Source organism: Diaphorina citri, unplaced genomic scaffold (genome assembly GCF_000475195.1).
Source record: "Diaphorina citri unplaced genomic scaffold, Diaci psyllid genome assembly version 1.1 scaffold94, whole genome shotgun sequence".
NCBI classification, from domain to species: Eukaryota; Metazoa; Arthropoda; class Insecta; order Hemiptera; family Psyllidae; genus Diaphorina; species Diaphorina citri.
The window spans coordinates 84,044-101,396 of NW_007377531.1; the positions used below are offsets into that span (position 1 = coordinate 84,044).

At 35.5% G+C, this 17,353-nt stretch overlaps 2 protein-coding genes across 4 annotated transcripts; one reads left to right on the top strand and one right to left on the bottom strand.

Moving 5' to 3' along the window:
* The first annotated feature begins 2,827 nt into the window (after positions 1 to 2,827).
* On the top strand, positions 2,828 to 4,747 carry LOC103524334 (protein obstructor-E-like). Of its 3 annotated transcripts, none has more exons than XR_003395713.1 (4): positions 2,828 to 3,110; positions 3,555 to 3,768; positions 4,206 to 4,497; positions 4,587 to 4,747. XR_003395713.1 is itself a non-coding variant. In XM_026833449.1 (3 exons), exons 1-3 carry the CDS (start codon positions 2,843 to 2,845, stop codon positions 4,297 to 4,299), a joined length of 576 nt encoding a protein of 191 aa, XP_026689250.1. In that variant the 5' UTR covers positions 2,828 to 2,842; the 3' UTR covers positions 4,300 to 4,498. The 3 variants fall into 3 exon arrangements, 1 of the variants encoding a protein (XP_026689250.1); XR_003395712.1 differs by having other exon boundaries at positions 4,206 to 4,415; positions 4,512 to 4,747; XM_026833449.1 differs by lacking the exon at positions 4,587 to 4,747 and having other exon boundaries at positions 4,206 to 4,498.
* Positions 4,748 to 7,923: 3,176 nt separating this feature from the next.
* On the bottom strand, positions 7,924 to 14,252 carry LOC103524335 (aminoacyl tRNA synthase complex-interacting multifunctional protein 1-like). Its single transcript, XM_017449572.2, has 6 exons — positions 12,511 to 14,252; positions 12,128 to 12,198; positions 11,540 to 11,636; positions 10,920 to 11,070; positions 10,463 to 10,604; positions 7,924 to 8,391 (listed from the first exon to the last, which is right to left on the bottom strand). Exons 1-6 carry the CDS (start codon positions 12,551 to 12,553, stop codon positions 8,281 to 8,283), a joined length of 615 nt encoding a protein of 204 aa, XP_017305061.1. The 5' UTR covers positions 12,554 to 14,252; the 3' UTR covers positions 7,924 to 8,280.
* Positions 14,253 to 17,353: the final 3,101 nt, after the last annotated feature.

Below are 17,353 nucleotides of genomic sequence, written 5' to 3' on the forward strand. Positions count from 1 at the left end.
GCGAACATAATCGCCAAATTCGCGAACATAATCGCGAAATCCGCGAATGTAATCGCCAAATCCGCGAACATAATCGCTAAATCCGCGAACAAAATCGCGAAATCCGCGAATATAATCGCGAAATCCGCGAACATAATCGCCAAATCCGCGAACATTATCGCGAAATCCGCGAACATAATCGCGAAATCACATAGGTACGATATGTACATAGGTACGATAGGTGATAGGTAACATACCTATTATTAAAAACAGATAAACAAAATACAGTCGAACCTGGATAAACGAGAATCCAAGGGACCAGCTCATTTTTTCGTTTAAGGCGGTTTAATACAACATTTTCTCGTTTATAAAGGTTTAGCAAAGTGGAAGAGCGAACTGATGAAAGCATGACAAATTTAAACAAGTTAAGAACAAATTCTGTCTTCTTCTTCTTCTCCTCCTCCTTCTTTTTCTTCGAAAGCAGAAAAGGCGTTCGATCACTACGAATACTAGATCATTCGCGCTAATTTTTCAATTATTTTTCGTATCGCTCAGAAACGCACTACAACCAAACTGCTCTACAAAAAATCCACTGCAACACAGCGCACACATAACTAGATGATTTTTTTTTTTTTACAAGTTTCCATTTATTTTTGACCGATAAAAAAACTCAGAACATACATTTTTTTATAAATGGTATACCCATCCGTATAAGCAGAGCTTGTGCCACGGATGGGGAAGCAGAGCTTGTGCCACGGATGGGGATTACATATTATCCATCAGAGAACTTAAATAAACTTTCACTATACATGAGAGAACATGGAAACAAGTCTTCCGGTGTATTGACCGTCTCCTAATTATGCCACCGAACCGAGGTAAACTTTGGTACCCAATGCAAAGTCATCTATATACACTTCAGATTCAGATTCAGACACTTCTGCACTTTAAAAGTAAAGGTCACCTAGGTTTAAATCTTCTCTAATGAAGTTTCAAATAGACCTCCCCATTTGTATACAAATATATATTTATAATTAAAGAGGTGCCCTACTGTTAACATATTGGGATTTCTGGTCATCCTAAGCTAACAGTCTAATTATTATTTATTTATATTTATTTATTTAATTAATTATAGTCCTACTTTTGGGTATACTTATATACGTATTCACTAGTTCTTTTAACTCTTGCTTTTTTTTCTTTTTTTTAAGAGGTTTGACAGAGACAGAGGGAACTGTAACTGCTATGGTCTTATCGTCCCGAAATCGAAGAGAGAAGGAATACAGGATAGAAGAAAGCCAGCCGTTCCGAGAACGAACATTATCCTATACTACCACATAATTCTCTATTACCACCTATTAATTTACATTTACCTTTTTTTCTAGTTAAGCAAGGTCTTTTCACTGAATTGTTAGTTGTTTAGACTGCTGGGGTAAAGGGACTTTTCAGTCCTATTCGGGCAGGATAAACAAGGTATATTCTATTCTATTCTATCCCATCAGGATAAAATCCGCCCCGGGCGGGAATCGAACCCGCGGCCTAGCGCTTACAAGGCAGACGCACTACCAGATAAAATCCGCCCCGGGCGGGAATCGAACCCGCGGCCTAGCGCTTACAAGGCAGACGCACTACCAACTAAGCTAACTAGGCTGGGTAACTCTTGCTTTGATAGCTAGTATTACCTTATCCTTATACATTTTATATCATAATCATAATATTATATTCATCGACACGGAGTTAAAAAAAAAAAAAATAGTTTTAAGATCCTAATCCTAAATTATTTGCCACGTGGGACAAACATGTGGTCTCACAAATTTTGCTCTGGAACATTTTACAATGTTCATACAAAATGCCATAAATTTCAAGAGGTCAACTTGTAGAAAAATCAGGACATGACCGCAGGGCTTACCTATTGTAATTTTATTACAAGCTACTCGTTCTCTCTCTTTTTTTTCGCTAACCCATAAGGGTCGGAGCAAACATAAATGCAATAGAAATCCCCCCCCCTCCTACCCCGGGGGAGGCAAAAGATATTCTTCCTTTGACAAATATACCACAGAGGGAAAACTGATTATTGTACAACAAAAATAGTTATGTTACGAATTTATACACATAATGTACTTTATCGTATTCCATGAAAACACAGATTTCCCCAGCCGGTAGATCAAATACTTTATAGCCCTCGGCATAAGTATAGTAATCTAATTATAAATAATTTATTAATCTCCTTGTAACTTTGCTGAACTATCCTTAGGGATTATAAGGATAACATGTACTGTTACACAATACACTTTTTATGAAATTACAATGGAGTTGAATCAAATACCAATGCAGTTCTCGTAATACCACTTGATGAAGAAGAGAAAATATGATTGATCCTGACTTAATACACCCAGAAGTCATTTGAAACAAAGATAAGATGCATATTCTTTCATTTGAATTAATGATGAGATGCACAATAAGTCTTATGTAATCTAATTATAAATAATTTATTAATCTCCTTGTAACTTTGCTGAACTATCCTTAGGGATTATAAGGATAACACGTACTGTTACACAATACACTTTTTATGAAATTACAATGCAGTTGAATCAAATACCAATGCAGTTCTCGTAATACCACTTGATGAAGAAGAGAAAATATGATTGATCCTGACTTAATACACCCAGAAGGCTATAATATAATATTGCAATTTATAGTTCATAGCTGTCCAGCAAGACCCTTTAAATTGTGTGAACTCCTGGCAAGTAATAGGTATGCAATAAGCAAAGCACAATAAATAAAAAAAATAGGCAAAACCAAATGTCCGCCCAAAGAAATCACCCTAGGGCGGCTAATTGAGAAGCTAAGGTAAAACGCCGACCCCGTCATGGGAAAAGGCGAGTACGAAAAAGAATATTCTTTTCAAACGATTTCCCTTTTTATTCCAGAGCCACCTCAAGGATCCTACTTGTGCCCTAGGAGGAACGGTTACTTCGCTCATCCTGACGAGAAAGTGTGCAACATCTTCTACAACTGCATCGAAGGAGATTCTACGGAGATCATCTGTCCTACTGGTCTTCACTTTGATGAATACACTGGTACTTGTGTCTGGCCAGAGTCTGCAGGAAGAATAGGATGTGGCGAACCAGAAGGCAGTAAGTTATCCTTTTCTTCTTCTTATGTTTAATATTACATTTTTAACCTGAACCTAGAAGTCTTCGTAGAAGTTAGGATTAACTCGGGGGATGTTTTTGTGGCCATTGTCGTCAGACCTCAGATATCATAGGTCCTATAGGTATTTCATAAAATAAAGGAGATTTTTTCAATTCTCCTTCTTCTTTCTCTCTCACTTTTCAAATTCGTAGATGCTTTGTCATACAGTAAACCTTGTCTTTGAACTTTCATCTGATGAAACGAATGAAAAATTGAGAAAAAAGGACTCGATATAATGAATGGCACAAATAATGAAATACTACTTACTTTCCTTGTCTGGAACCACCGCACCGTTATATTTTGAATTTCTAGAAGTTGGCTGCAGCTACAGCTTTCTAAAATTTCCAGTTATTACTTCTGTAAACTTCTTCAATTTCTCATTACAGTGACCTTGAAAGACGGCTTCACCTGTCCCAAAGAACAGAAAGCAAGTTCCTCAGGTCAATCAGTAGCCCATCCAGTCTACGCCCATCCTACTGACTGCCAGAAGTTCTACGTGTGTCTCAATGGAGTGACGCCCAGAGAACAAGGATGTCAGGTGGGAGAGGTCTACAATGAAGAATCACAGAAGTGTGACGCCCCAGAAAATGTTCCTGGATGGTAAGTTATTTTAGTGGCTCATTAAGCTGTGTCCACACTTAGTCGACGCAGTCGATCGATGTTGACTGCAACCTTACACTACCTCGATAACATAGATTCACCTCTTCAATCCATCGACTATGTGTGGACACAGCCTTAGAGTCATTAGATAGCGTATTACTCGAAAATTAGATGAGGAAAGTTCAAAGGGCCACACAGCCCTCCAACGATAACCATTCGGAAGTTATTTCGAAACAAACAAACAGATTTGATTTACTAAGTAATGCAAAATCGTCTAGCACTCACAACTCAGTTCGTTCTTTCAAATATTTAACTAAAAAAGAAACACACCAAACAAAACTTTTGCCCAACAAACCAATTTACTATTTTTTTCCGCAGAACTTATTTAATAGTAACTTGTTATTTATTGTTATTACTTTTTTTATTTTATTTTTCAGTGAAAACTGGTTCGCTGATGACCCAGCTGCTGCTCCACAAGCTGCCAAGAAACCCGGCAAGAAAATCAGAAGGAGGAGAAGTATTGCCAACTAATTTCACGAGGGTGAAATTTTAGTGAAATAATGTTAAGTTTTAAATAAAACCCTTGTAAAATGTGAAAGATCGTCAGTTTCACTTGCTTTTGAGAGGTACTTCCGGAAGAATGAAGGGTGAAGGGAGGTTTTAGGGGTTTACAGACGGTCCTACTGTTTGGTAGCAAGTTAAACATAACCAAGTGAAACACTTACCTAGGTACACTTTGAAGGGAGGTTTTAGGGGTTTACAGACGGTCCTACTGTTTGGTAGCAAGTTAAACATAACCAAGTGAAACACTTACCTAGGTACACTGCATGTTTATTCTATTTAGTAAGAGTAAGAAACTTTACGTCGGAGACTCAAGTGGTGAGTACAAGAAGCACTTTCTTACCATAAAACTGTCGGTTTTTCGTGTCTTTTTTACCCTGTCTCAGCCATTTGAACGCATTGATCTCGTACCTCTCATGAGTAGGACGTGTAGTGTTATAATTATGTCCCAGAGGCGCTATAACCTATAGTAATTTTTGCTTCTGTTTGAATAAACGATCCTTGCTACGAATTTTACGTAGATTTATTTATACCTAATACTCTGATGTTAAAATTGCTATTTTTTACATATGTTTTTTCTTCTTCTTCTTCTTCTTCTTCTTCTTCTTCTTCTTCTTCTTCTCCTCCCCCTCCTCCTCCTCCTTCTTCTCCTCCTCCTCCTCCTTCTTCTTCTCCTCCTCCTCCTCCTCCTCCTCCTCCTCCTCCTTCTTCTTCTTCTTCTTCTTCTCCTCCTCCTCCTCCTTCTTCTTCTAAGTCTTATTAGCTTAAGGTCCGAGGTATAGAAGGTTGATTACCTGCATATAATGAGTTCCTTTCTATTGGCAATTTTTTATTCGTATTTGCAATTATTGTTACTCCTGTGATTATTATGCTACAAGTGGCATAGGAGAAATGAGAAACGTATACAGAATGGTAAAATATATTTATATTCAAATGTAAAATACATATATTATTTATTATGTCTGTATGATTGAGACTGCCAAGAAGTTTGATTACAATTTCCTGTAACTTGGACTTGAAATTGCAACTGGGTGTTATACTGTCTGCGAATCTTGATCGAGACTTGGCTGGTACCTACATATTTACGGTGTAGGGCTAGATGCACTTCTCAACGTTAATTGCACAGAATTATAAAATTTCAAAATGTGGGATTAGTACTAGCCTAAGATGAATTAAAAAGAGTGCAAAACTTTTACCAAATAATCCAAATCAGACTTGGTCACAGCAGTTAACTACAAAGAAGACTAAAATAGGAAAAATTACCTAATAGCTAATTCCTTTTGCATTTGTAAACAACCATTTTAAAATGGTCTTTACATTGCTGAGCTGTGGCCCATACATAGGTAATATGGGCTAGGGCCCCATAAAGGTCATGGAGATTTTAATTACATATTTTGAAACCTTTTATTCTATGGGTCATAAAATCAGTCATCCTTTCAATAGTTTCACGCCATCTTTTTAGCGTTATTGTTAGCTTACGAAAAACCCCTTCCCGTTTGATTGATAATTTCAGATGCAGCATTCAAATGTCCACAGAAGAACGGTCAATATGAAGACCCAGTTCAGTGTGACAAATACTACGAATGTTTTGACGGTCAAGCCACCGAGAAGTTGTGTCCAGATGGTCTGGTGTTCGATCCCCTGAACAGGAAAATTAACAAGTGTGACCAGCCCTTCAATGTGGAGTGTGGAGATAGGTTGGAATTACGTAAGTTCTTTTTTTATGAAAAGGTATATATTTTTTATTTTTTTTTCTAATTTTATTTAAATATACCTACGGGAAATACCCATCATTTTACTTAGGATCAATGGATTCAAAACAAAACGGAAAAAGTGCCCCTCAATTTGATGCAACATAATGAAAAATAAGAAATTATTTAAGAATTTTTGTGGAAAAAATAAAAGATGCGACGTAATTTAGCTTCAATAAAAGATAGGACCTAATTTAGCTTCAAAATAGTCTTTGAAAAGTAAGCTTTATAGCTGTTATTACGAAACTCTTACTAGTCAGTCATTATAGGATAAGGTAACCCAGATACTTGATTCCATGGAATCCGGATCCAATGGATTCAAAATAAAACGGAAAAAATGCCCCTCAATTTGATACAACATAATGAAAAATAAGAAATTATTTAACAATTTTTGTGGAAAAAATAAAAGATAGGACGTAATTTTGCTTCAATAAAAGAGAGGACTTAATTTAACTTCAATAAAAGATTTAGCTTCAAAATAGTCTTTGAAAAGTAAGCTTTATAGCTGTTATTACGAAACTCTTACTAGTCAGTCATTATAGGATAAGGTAACGTACAATGGTAAATGGTTGACAGTAAAGAATGAGTGGTTGTCATTAATTTGTCAACCTACGACTTCTGTTGACAACTATAGTCGTGATGTAATCATGGTTTCTTCTTCTACTTCTTCTTTTGCTTTTTTTATGAAGTTGATGCTTTTAAATTTAAAACAATATTTACTGTGTTCATGGTAATGAGTGTCAGTAAAACTATTAGAAAGGAAACCCACTGTTTGGATACTTTAATATCTCTTCTTCCTCGTCTTAATCTAGTTATTAACTAGTTATTTTAGTAGGTAGGTAGCTAGTTCAAAAACTGAGATCATCAGAAAAGATTCTTTTTTCAAATTTTAAAAGAAAAATGTCCATTTTTTTAACCAATCAGTCCATAAAAAGGAAACAAATCTGTTTGTGCTACCCTGTTAGGTGTATCAAATCCTCAGATTATTGGACATAACTCACTGACACAACACAGATTTATCAACAAGTAGTTAGGTAGGTATTTAGAGACATATTACTTACGTCCATACAATATACTCGTACATACTAAGCCATAACACTGCCCGTACAATATTTGTCAGAATTTACCTTGCCCTAATCCTTATGTAAGAATTTGGTTATTCAATAATATTTTGGGAGTGGGTTGTTACATCGTTTTTAAAAACGGATTAAACAACGTAAAGATTGTTTTATTAATTTTAATATTTCAAAAATGATAACCCTAGGCATTAAATTCTTACTCACAAAGATGTGTTCATTTTATCTAGGCATGGTACCTATCCGGGGAACTACCTCAGTTTACAACTTCTTAGAGCGAAAATAATTAGATAAAATGATACCTACCTATTTATTTACAACTCAATTCTGCTACCTTAGATTAGAAATAGCTAATAAAATAGAAAATACACATTTTTCTGTACGTATAAGTTGTATCTAGGTACCTACCTCTTTTTTCTTTTTCTCTCTTTTTTTTAATTTAAGCAAGGGTCTATTGTAATTTATTTTTTGAAAATATTGTACCAAATACCTACATGAGACCTTGCTTAGACTGCGGGAGTAAAGGGACTTTTCAGTCTCATTCTGGCAGTATGTTAATAAAAAAAACTTAAAACCGAAAGGCGTTGTCTTTTTATTTATTTATGTAGGTATGTACATATAGAAACCTAGAAAACTTTTGAAGTGGGTACCTATTAATTCCTACGTTACCCTATAACTTATAGGGTAACGTAGGAATTATTCTATAACGGATTATAGTCATTTCTGGACCATTTTACCAAGCTCTTCACTCTTGCTAGATCTTCTCCAATTTTTTGGTTCTTATCTTATGGGTCGACAGATTAGTTTACCATGGTCATTATCTATCATTTTCATAGATTTGGTTTTGCAGCCGACTACGCGCTCAAAGTCGCGCATCTACGCGTGCAGTGTGAGACCAGCCTTAAACTTATATATACTATAACACTATAGGTATAGTGTGTTTAGTTCAAGTTCTTCATACTATAACACTATAGGTAGGTATAGTGTGTTTAGTTTAAGTTCTTCATACTATAACACTATAGGTATAGTGTGTTTAGTTCAAGTTCTTCATACTATAACACTATAGGTATAGTGTGTTTAGTTCAAGTTCTTCATGGGCAGTAGGAGAAAAATCAGTGTCGTGTTCAATAAATAGGAGCGTTGTGCAGCATGTATACTTTTAGAGGTCCATTGACAGTCTCCAACCTATGCCCTTTCCAGCGAATGTGGCCATTGTCGTCAGACTTCAGATCGACCTAGAAAAATCAAAATCAGAAGCACACAATGCATTATCTGAATTCTTTTGATTCCCATTCATTTTTCTTAAAAAGATATATTTTTCTACCTACTTCTCTCTTTGGAATTTTCTACCGCTGCGCGCTGTGCATTGACAGTCTCCAATCTATGCCCTTTCCAGCGAATGTGGCCATTGTCGTCAGACTTCAGATCGACCTAAAAAAATCAAAATCAGAAGCACACAATGCATTATCTGGATTCTTTTGATTCCCATTCATTTTTCTTAAAAAGATATATTTTTCTACCTACTTCTCTCTTTGGAATTTTCTACCGCTGCGCGCTGTGAATCAAACGACTCCAGTCCCCGAGTGGATCCTTTGGATTCAATGGATTCGGAGTTTCAAAACTTTTTTCTTTCTAAATCTAATGAATCCAACGAATGGATCTAGATTCAGTCTGATGAAAAAAGAATCCATTGAATCCGAGAAATCCTCTCGGAGCCTGGATTCATTTGATTCACAGTGGCAGAAGATGGGGATTCAAAGAGAGAAATAAAAATAATATCTCTTTGTAAGAAAAATGAAAGGGAAATCAAAGAATCCAGATAATGAATCAATCGAATCCAGATAGGTAATGATTTATTGGATTCTCTTGATTAAAAAGTACAAAAACTGTTCAGCTACTCGTATATTCCTGAAAGCGATAAAAGCGGTTCTCAAAAATATTTCGGCGCGAAGTTAGAATGATTTTTTATTTTATTATTTTTTTTTTTTTCTGTAAAGAGTCGAGTGAACATTTTGTAAAGAGTACCTAGTCTGTAAAAATATTGCTAAACTGACAATAAATAAGATTCCTATTGCATTTGGATTTTTTGTACACAGTATGTTCTGTTCACACTATAGTACAGACTTTTTACCCTCCCTTGGGATTCCGAGAAATAAAATATTAAGTGTAACTTCTCACTATTCTATCATACCAATGTGTTTTAGATTATACCCAGTTCACAAACCTAGTTACAAGATTGACATGAGGCTTTAGATACGTTTGTATCAACATGTCTAATTTTTGATTAAAACCAAATTTCCCTTGGTTTTTAGTCCGTCCTTCCTTTATTATTACTAATAATTAATAATAAAAGGTATAGGTATAATAGGTATAGTGGGTGGACGGACTATTGTATTCGCTTCGGTGTCGGTCTGTCCCTATATCAAATTAAAGGTCTTTTTACCAGGATCACGAAAATGGTGGTGCAAATTTTGTCCAGAAAACCATAAAGCCAAAAAACCAAAAAAACTGGTTTTTGCGGGATTTTTTTCACATTTTCTCACACAAATGAGCTCTGATCTCGAAATTTGTCGCGACGACCTATGAACTCAAAGCGAGAAAGTTTTAGATAACACTTCAGCCGATCATTTAAGACCGGTTTTAGCGTTACCTATGTTAAGCTACGCCGAGAAAGGCCAATAAATGGATGGGTGACATTATATTGGGAATAAAGGGAGAACGGGCTCCAGTCTTGATTTTAAATCATTACATGAAAGTAAAATAAAAAAATCAAATCAAGAATAATAATAAACTGAAAATTAAACAAATTATGTAGGTACATAGATAGGTACTGATTAAGGAGTAAGGATTTTGCGGTTAATCGGCCCTTTTAAATTCTTATTTCATTTTTTATCATTTAAATTTGAAATCTAATTTTTTCCCAACTTCCTCTCTTTAAATTTTTAAGCAAGGTTCTTTATTTATAAATGCTGAATTTATTTTGGACCAAACACATAAAACCTTATTTATACTGCGGAAGTAGAGGGACTTTCAGTCTCATTCTGGCAGGATAGACAGGGTATATTGTATTCCAGCGGTTCTCAACCTTTTTTCGCCCCCGTACCCCTTTTGTCCCACAAGTCCCCGCCACCATCATAATATATACCGGGTATACTCGCCCCTACGAGTATACCTAGATTGATGTGTACCATTGATAAGGCGTCAAAATTAGCTTTTATTATTCTTTTGTCGGCTATTACACAATTTTAAAAATGAAGAATTTTCGCGTACCCCCGGTTGAGAATAGCTGTTCTATTCTATGCGTACCTGAATTTTTGGCCAGACCATTTCCTTCGGATGAAGCATCTTGTCTGGTATTCCTGTTCGGTTATGGATGAACACACGCTGTCCTGCTGTACAATTCTCTGGAGGACGCACAACTTCTACCCTGGTCACGTTATTGTAAGTTCTGCGGAGGAACAAGTTCAAATTGTTAACTTTGTACTTCTATTACCACTAAGTAGTGAGAAAGTATTGCAACTATAAATCGGGAAATGGGTGGAAATAAACGTTTTAGGGATTCCAAAAAAGTAGTTTTTAGCCCATGGTCTGTAGGTACGTATATTCAGCAAATGTAATAGAAAGTCGTGTGATGTTCACACCAGATTTTTTTTTTCCTTTCTTTTTTTAGGCTTTTATATTACCTACAGAGAGATATGGTGTTTTTTTTTTTTTTTTGCTTAATCTTAATAAAATTGTTGGTATTTATTATTTTTTCGCTTACTCTGATGCACACAAGATCATTCCTTGCGATAAGATGCCTCGAAATTTGGCCGGTTTCAAGTTGCACACTACGACCACTGACGTGTTGTAAAGTTGAAATGCTGTCATGTAATTGGCCAAACCTGATACGATTAGTCGGTCCTGCCCCTCACCTGAAATACAGGAGGAGGAGGAGAAAGAAGAAGAGGAGAAGGAGAAGAAGAAAAAAGAAGAAGAAGAAAAGATAAAAAAGTTGGAAAAATACAAGGTCAAATACCTATTTGCAATCGCAATTTTGCTTCTTCTTTTTGTCTCTCGATTGTGTGCATCTGGGCATCGACGTCGCAATCTTCTACGTGCCAAGCGAGCGCGTTACCTACGATTGGACTAACAGTATACCAACTATTAACGTGGACTTCCACAGTGACTTACCCTGTGGACTTCCACTAACTTGACTTACCTAGTGGTTGTCTTCCAATCAACAATAATCTAAAAGTGTGTCCACACTGTCCACACATAATAGACCCCGATCAACGTCGACTAAAACTGTACCTAAACTACCTCGACAACATACATAGCAACATCACCTTTTCACCTCGTCGATCGACAGGGTCGACTACGTGTGGACACAGCTTGACTCACCAACATCCACGGTCTCACAGAAGAGATGGCTCGAGTTTGGATGTATGTAAACATGAGTGATTATTCCAACTCTGAGATCCAATCGATGGAGCTCGATTTCTCTCATGAGAAGCAAATATTCAGAGAGTTTGATCTATATTCTCCTTCATAACAGAGTAAAACTAGATCTATTCCTTCATATAACAGAGGGTAAAACTAAATCAACTCTGGTGATGGTGATGTAATACATTGGTAGATATTTATTGATTAAATTATTAAAGAACTCGAGATTTAATCAGAAGTGAGACTTGTAAATTTTCCTTTGGCGAAAACAAACCTTGAAAATGAGGAAAGTGGTAGTGTAACTTCCGTGTATAAAATTATCCCTCAAGACACATATTCTGAGAAATATATCACGTGTTAAACAAGTCCTGTGAAATATCAGAGAAACGAACAAAATTCTAAGAAATGACTGTGTTTGATTTATTGTTATAAAAATGAAGAATTTTATTTGTCAATTTTTACTTTCTATTACTACAGTATAGCGGAGCTATACTAGTAATGAAAGTATTGCAATCGGTCCAAATTTTCAAAATCGGGAAGCTCGATTTCCTTTCGAGTCACATTGGGAGTCGATTTTGGTGACTTGGCCGGCGAAGTAAAATTAGCGTACGCAACACCTGTGTTGGAAATGAAATTCTTTAGACCTATAGAATGATTTTAAAAATCTAAACCATAAAAGTATTATTTGTGGTGAAGCTAAAAGCCTCTTCACAATTTATTTAAGGAGTATCGTTTACCTAGAAATTGAAAAATCCTTGTTGGACTTGTAACACTTCGGTAAAGCTAAACAAAAATGCCCTTAAATGATTTCTGGTTTCTGGATGGATTAAAAAGTTTGAGAGCAAAAAGCAGAAAATTATGCAAATAATAAATTAATACCTAAATAATTAAATAAATAAAAATCTATGTTTAATCAATCTGAAACTTACTCAAAAAACACAATGATAACACATTTCCAATAAAAATGAGCATTTAATATTAATTTGAATGCTTTATAAAAACATTCAAATTTATTTTTCACGAAAAAGAATCCACGAAAAGAACACACACATTCAAAACCGTCATATGAAAATGTTTGTGTAATCACATGTGAGTCATGTGACTCATTTAGACTGAAAAAACACGGTTCTTTTCTTTTTTTTTTTTTACAATGGGTCTCACCTTTGAGGTTTACGTTCAGTAATAGTAAGACCATTGACCAATGACAATGTCGGGTGTCGACCTCCGTGACTTCAGCAGTAGATGACCTCTGTGGTCGTCAGCATTGACCTTCGACCCGGTGGTTACGGGTTTAAATCCCTAACCAAGAATTCTTTCTGGTGTCCTTTTTTTCTGACATTACAGTTTCAATTTTATAAAGAAAATATAGAAAGTAAAATGAAAACAATTTTTACTGTTTGAACGTAAGATATTGTAATGTAGGTAGTACACTTATTACATACTATATTTTATTCATATACCTATTTTATTTCAATGTTGTGCGTACACATTTCATACAATATTTCTCACTAACTTGTTCGCAAAAATCAAAACAATTTGTTCAACATTAAACTTCTTAACACTTCATCAAAGATCCTTTCCATTATTTAGAGAAAAGTAGGAAAAAATCTTATTCAAAAAGGTAAAGTAAAAAACATAAAAAATACATATACAGCCTTTTTTGTTCACAAAATAATAATAATAATAAAAACTTAACAAAAAATAAAATAAGCAACACGTCCAAAAATGGATAATACCCTATTGAGATCAAAGTTATTTTGTATCGTTTTATAAATTTTATAAAGTGTTCAAACATTAAATAATAAAACATCAAATTATGTATTGTAATATAATTAAAAACTACATATTACATGATTAAGATGATTGAAGAGTATATTATATTATTCTTATGAATTCAGTCGTCCAATTACAAAATAGGAATCGGTAGGTAAATGGTAAAAGATATAACTCAATTTTCTGTTATAACTTTATATAATCTAATAACTGATTTGATAAATTACTTTTGGTACATAAGGTTATTTGTTTTTCATTTTGAAAAGTAAGTTGTTCCAAAGTACGACTTCGATGCACTGCAACGCTATTTTTGACGCCTTTTGTAAATGGGCGACCTATTTTAGCCTAGGGATCACAGTCACTTTTGACTAGTTTGAGTTTTCCGTAATTTTAATAATTCGGTCAACCAAAAAAAAAAAAACGTAGCAATCTTGCTTGAAAAAACTAGTTTTGGGAGATTATAAAATATTAGTTTAAACCAGCAAAATATGACTACGGCCCCCAGCTTTGTGGTGTGATAAATTATTTGACTAGAAAAATAAGTACATACTTTGAAAATATAAATTCAGCATAGGTTTAACACCATCCTTGATCACAGATTTATCTTTCAGATTTATATATATTTTCGTATATTTTATGGAAACATATTTCTTTCGTTCTTTTTATGTAGGAAAGAAGGTTCTTATTTTGTAAATTGAAAATTTTAAATTAAATAAAGATTAAACAAATATTATTGATAGATATTTTTTTAATCCTCAACAATTTCACAGCTATGATATTTGGAGCTAGTTTCCAGCCAGTTCTCGACACAACTACTTTCCCCGGTATCGTCAGATCGATCTGCTGACAGCTGTCTGAGAGGAACCATTTCAGCAGCAGTATGATTGCAGATACTAATGGTCGAGTAACACAACCTGGAAACTTGTAGGTAGGTAAACTTCTTGAATCAAGCTCTCTGATTGGTTGAAGAGGTTAAAATCGACCAAACAGATTATTTATTCCAATTGTTTAATTTAAACCAAGTTTCAACTCAGTTTGTGGTGCCATCAAGCATAAGACGTTATGTATAAACATTTGGACCGATTACAATACTTTCTGAGTATGTAACTATGTACCTATACCTATCTATCTACATACGAGGAAGACGATTATGTAAGATAATATTCAACAATGGGAGACTTATGAAATATAAGAGGAGAGAGACAGATAAGAAATGGAGATTTGAATTTTATTTTTACAACCAAATTCCACTCGAGGGAAAATTATGGGAGCAATATAAGGGAGCGCCCCTATCTATCTACATACGAGTAAGACGATTATGTAAGACAATATTCAACAATGGGAGACTTATGAAATATAAGGGGAGAGAGACAGATAAGAAATGGAGATTTGAATTATATTTTTACAACCAAATTCCACTCGAGGGAAAATTATGGGAGCAATATAAGGGAGCGCCATTACACAATGAATAATATCCACATATCCTTGTCCTTCTTAAGAGTTGCGCTTCCTTATATCTTACTCTGTTTCTTGGCGGCTCTTGGAATGTTTTATAGGCCCTGACAATACCCACATTTTACTGCGGGTATACTTGCCTATTGAATTTTACAGGTCTGTGCGAAATACTTGTTCCAGTAGGTACGTTTTGGTCATTTTACGCTGGGCTTTTAAGACGTTCGACACTGGGCCTTTTAGAGCGTAAGTAAAGGTACAAAAAGGTTTTGATAAAATTTGTATGGCGTATTGCATACCCAAATGAGTTGACAGGCGACTATAGAAATTTCAGCCTTATTGGCTGGAATGATTTGTGTTCCTACACTTACCTAGGTAACAAGGAACCTTTTTCTTTGCTTTATAGGTAAGTAAGATTGTAAGAAGTGTAAGAACCTATGAGAAAGTACCTATTTGATTCAATAGACACACCTACGAAGAGAATAATTTCAGAGGGGATTTAAATATTCAACCAACCTGATTCAGGCGAACTATTTATAACCTTTTCCATGGCAATATTTTTAGAGATTGAGATTTTTAGAGATAAATAGAAAGATGCCTTCACTTGATTAGGGTAGGTATATTTTATTAAAATCATCCTTTTCAACACAAAATTTCAAAAGTCTGAAAACCACCGGAAAATGGCACCAAATTTCCGATTTATTTGTAATTTTTCAAGGACGGGCTTTATTATTATTATTATTTTTTTTGCGGCTCTCGTAAATTGATTGATTTTTTTTTTAGTGTCAAAATCTGCACACCACCACGCGCCGTCCTCCGCTCATATGAATATTATGATTGTAATGTAATGTGTCATACTCTCTACACTCAGCAACATTTTCCTCGTTGCATTATCATTTTTTCTCTACATTGACGGGAGGAGAAGGAGCAGAAGTTGCCACCCCTGAAAACTCGAGAACCGTTTGGAATTCGGAAAAATTCTAAAACACGTATTTCTTTATTTTCAAAGGGAACCTATTTTAAGGGGATCTCAATTTTTCCGTACTATCAGGGGCGGCCCCAGGGAGGTCAATGCGTGTTTTAGGATTTTTCCGAATTCCAAACGATTCTCGACTTTTCAGGGGTGGCAACTTTTTTTTTAAACACCCTGTATGTTTGTGAACATAAAAATAAATATTATATTTGTAGGTAGACATTTCCTTGAAGATAGACTGGTAGACATAATAATGTGAAGGTATTACCTAAAGGTAGGTACACGGGAAGGGTGTATTACGTCGTAGAGTAAGTATGTTGTAAATCCTACTTACCTATCTCGTCTGAAATAGGTACGTATTTTTAGAGGCACTATCAGGGGCGGCCCCAGGGAGGTCAATACGTGTTTTAGGATTTTTCCGAATTCCAAACGGTTCTCGAGTTTTCAGGGGTGGCAACTTTTTTTTTAAACACCCTGTATGTTTGTGAACATAAAAATAAATATTAGATTTGTAGGTAGACATTTCCTTGAAGATAGACTGGTAGACATAATATTGTGAAGGTATTACCTAAAGGTAGATACACGGGAAGGGTGTATTACGTCGTAGAGTAAGTATGTTGTAAATCCTACTTACCTATCTCGTCTGAAATAGGTACGTATTTTTAGAGCCTGTATCTTTTTCAAGGAAAAGGAAGCATTCTCCTTCCAAATATGTGAGATGAAGCTGCCAACTAGCTAGGAGCTAGGTGTAATATCAACAAGATTTCAGAAGAAACGAAGAAGAAGGAGAAGAAAATATTGAGACTTTAACAGCAAAACGACTGCCAAGAGATAACGTAAAAGATGGCATGTTTCTCTATGTATCTTAAAGTCTAAACCTGGTTTTAAGCTAAATTCCCTGTAGGGATGAGATATATTCATTTTTTCTTACAATCTGAAGAGGTTTGATAGAGGGAACTCTAAAAACGGAGGTTTTATCTTACGGAAATCGAGAGAGCAGTATGAGAGAAAGCCAGGGGTTTGATAGAGAGAACTGTCTGCTGAGGTGTTATCTTCCCAAAATCGAAAAGATGAGGAGGACAGGATAGGAGAAAGCCAGCCGTTCCAAGAGCGAACCTTACTTGTTTAGGATAACTTTCGTTCCAGGAGAACACCTAGCGTTTAAAGACCGGCGCGGAAAGATGGAAATTATAGCTTGACTAGCTTGGTCAGTAAGGAGATACTAAACCGTATACAGTCGACCAAAGTCGATCGATGTCGAACTTGGTCAGTAAGGAGATACTAAACCGTATACAGTCGACCAAAGTCGATCGATGTCGAACTCATATAAAGTAGATGGAATCGGGAGTGAGCAGGAAGGACGGGAGGGGAAGAAGGAAGGGTGAGGGAAGAGTAGAAGGGTAAAGGAGGGGTAGGAGGAAGGAAAAGGAAGGTTATGGGAGGGAAAGGAGTATACTAAGGGGGAGATGACAGGAATAATGTATGGTAATAATGAGAGAGCAGACAACAAGTTATACGAGAGACTGTTCTGAGAAAGAGTCAGGCTTTGTTACAGATCCTGACAATCCTGACAG

Excerpts from the sequence above, each read along its gene's own strand:
- LOC103524335 (XM_017449572.2), bottom strand. The coding sequence starts at position 12,553 with ATGCTCATTTTTATTGGAAATGTGTTATCATTGTGTTTTTTGA. Across the intron at positions 11,637-12,127 it reads CCAATGTGACTCGAAAGGAA|ATCGAGCTCCATCGATTGGA; the intron begins ATCGAGCTTCCC and ends CTCATGAGAGAA. Across the intron at positions 10,605-10,919 it reads ATGATCTTGTGTGCATCAGA|AACTTACAATAACGTGACCA; the intron begins GTAAGCGAAAAA and ends GTTCCTCCGCAG.
- LOC103524334 (XM_026833449.1), top strand. The coding sequence starts at position 2,843 with ATGGGAAAAGGCGAGTACGAAAAAGAATATTCTTTTCAAACGATTTCC. Across the intron at positions 3,111-3,554 it reads ATGTGGCGAACCAGAAGGCA|TGACCTTGAAAGACGGCTTC; the intron begins GTAAGTTATCCT and ends TTCTCATTACAG. Across the intron at positions 3,769-4,205 it reads CCAGAAAATGTTCCTGGATG|TGAAAACTGGTTCGCTGATG; the intron begins GTAAGTTATTTT and ends TTTATTTTTCAG.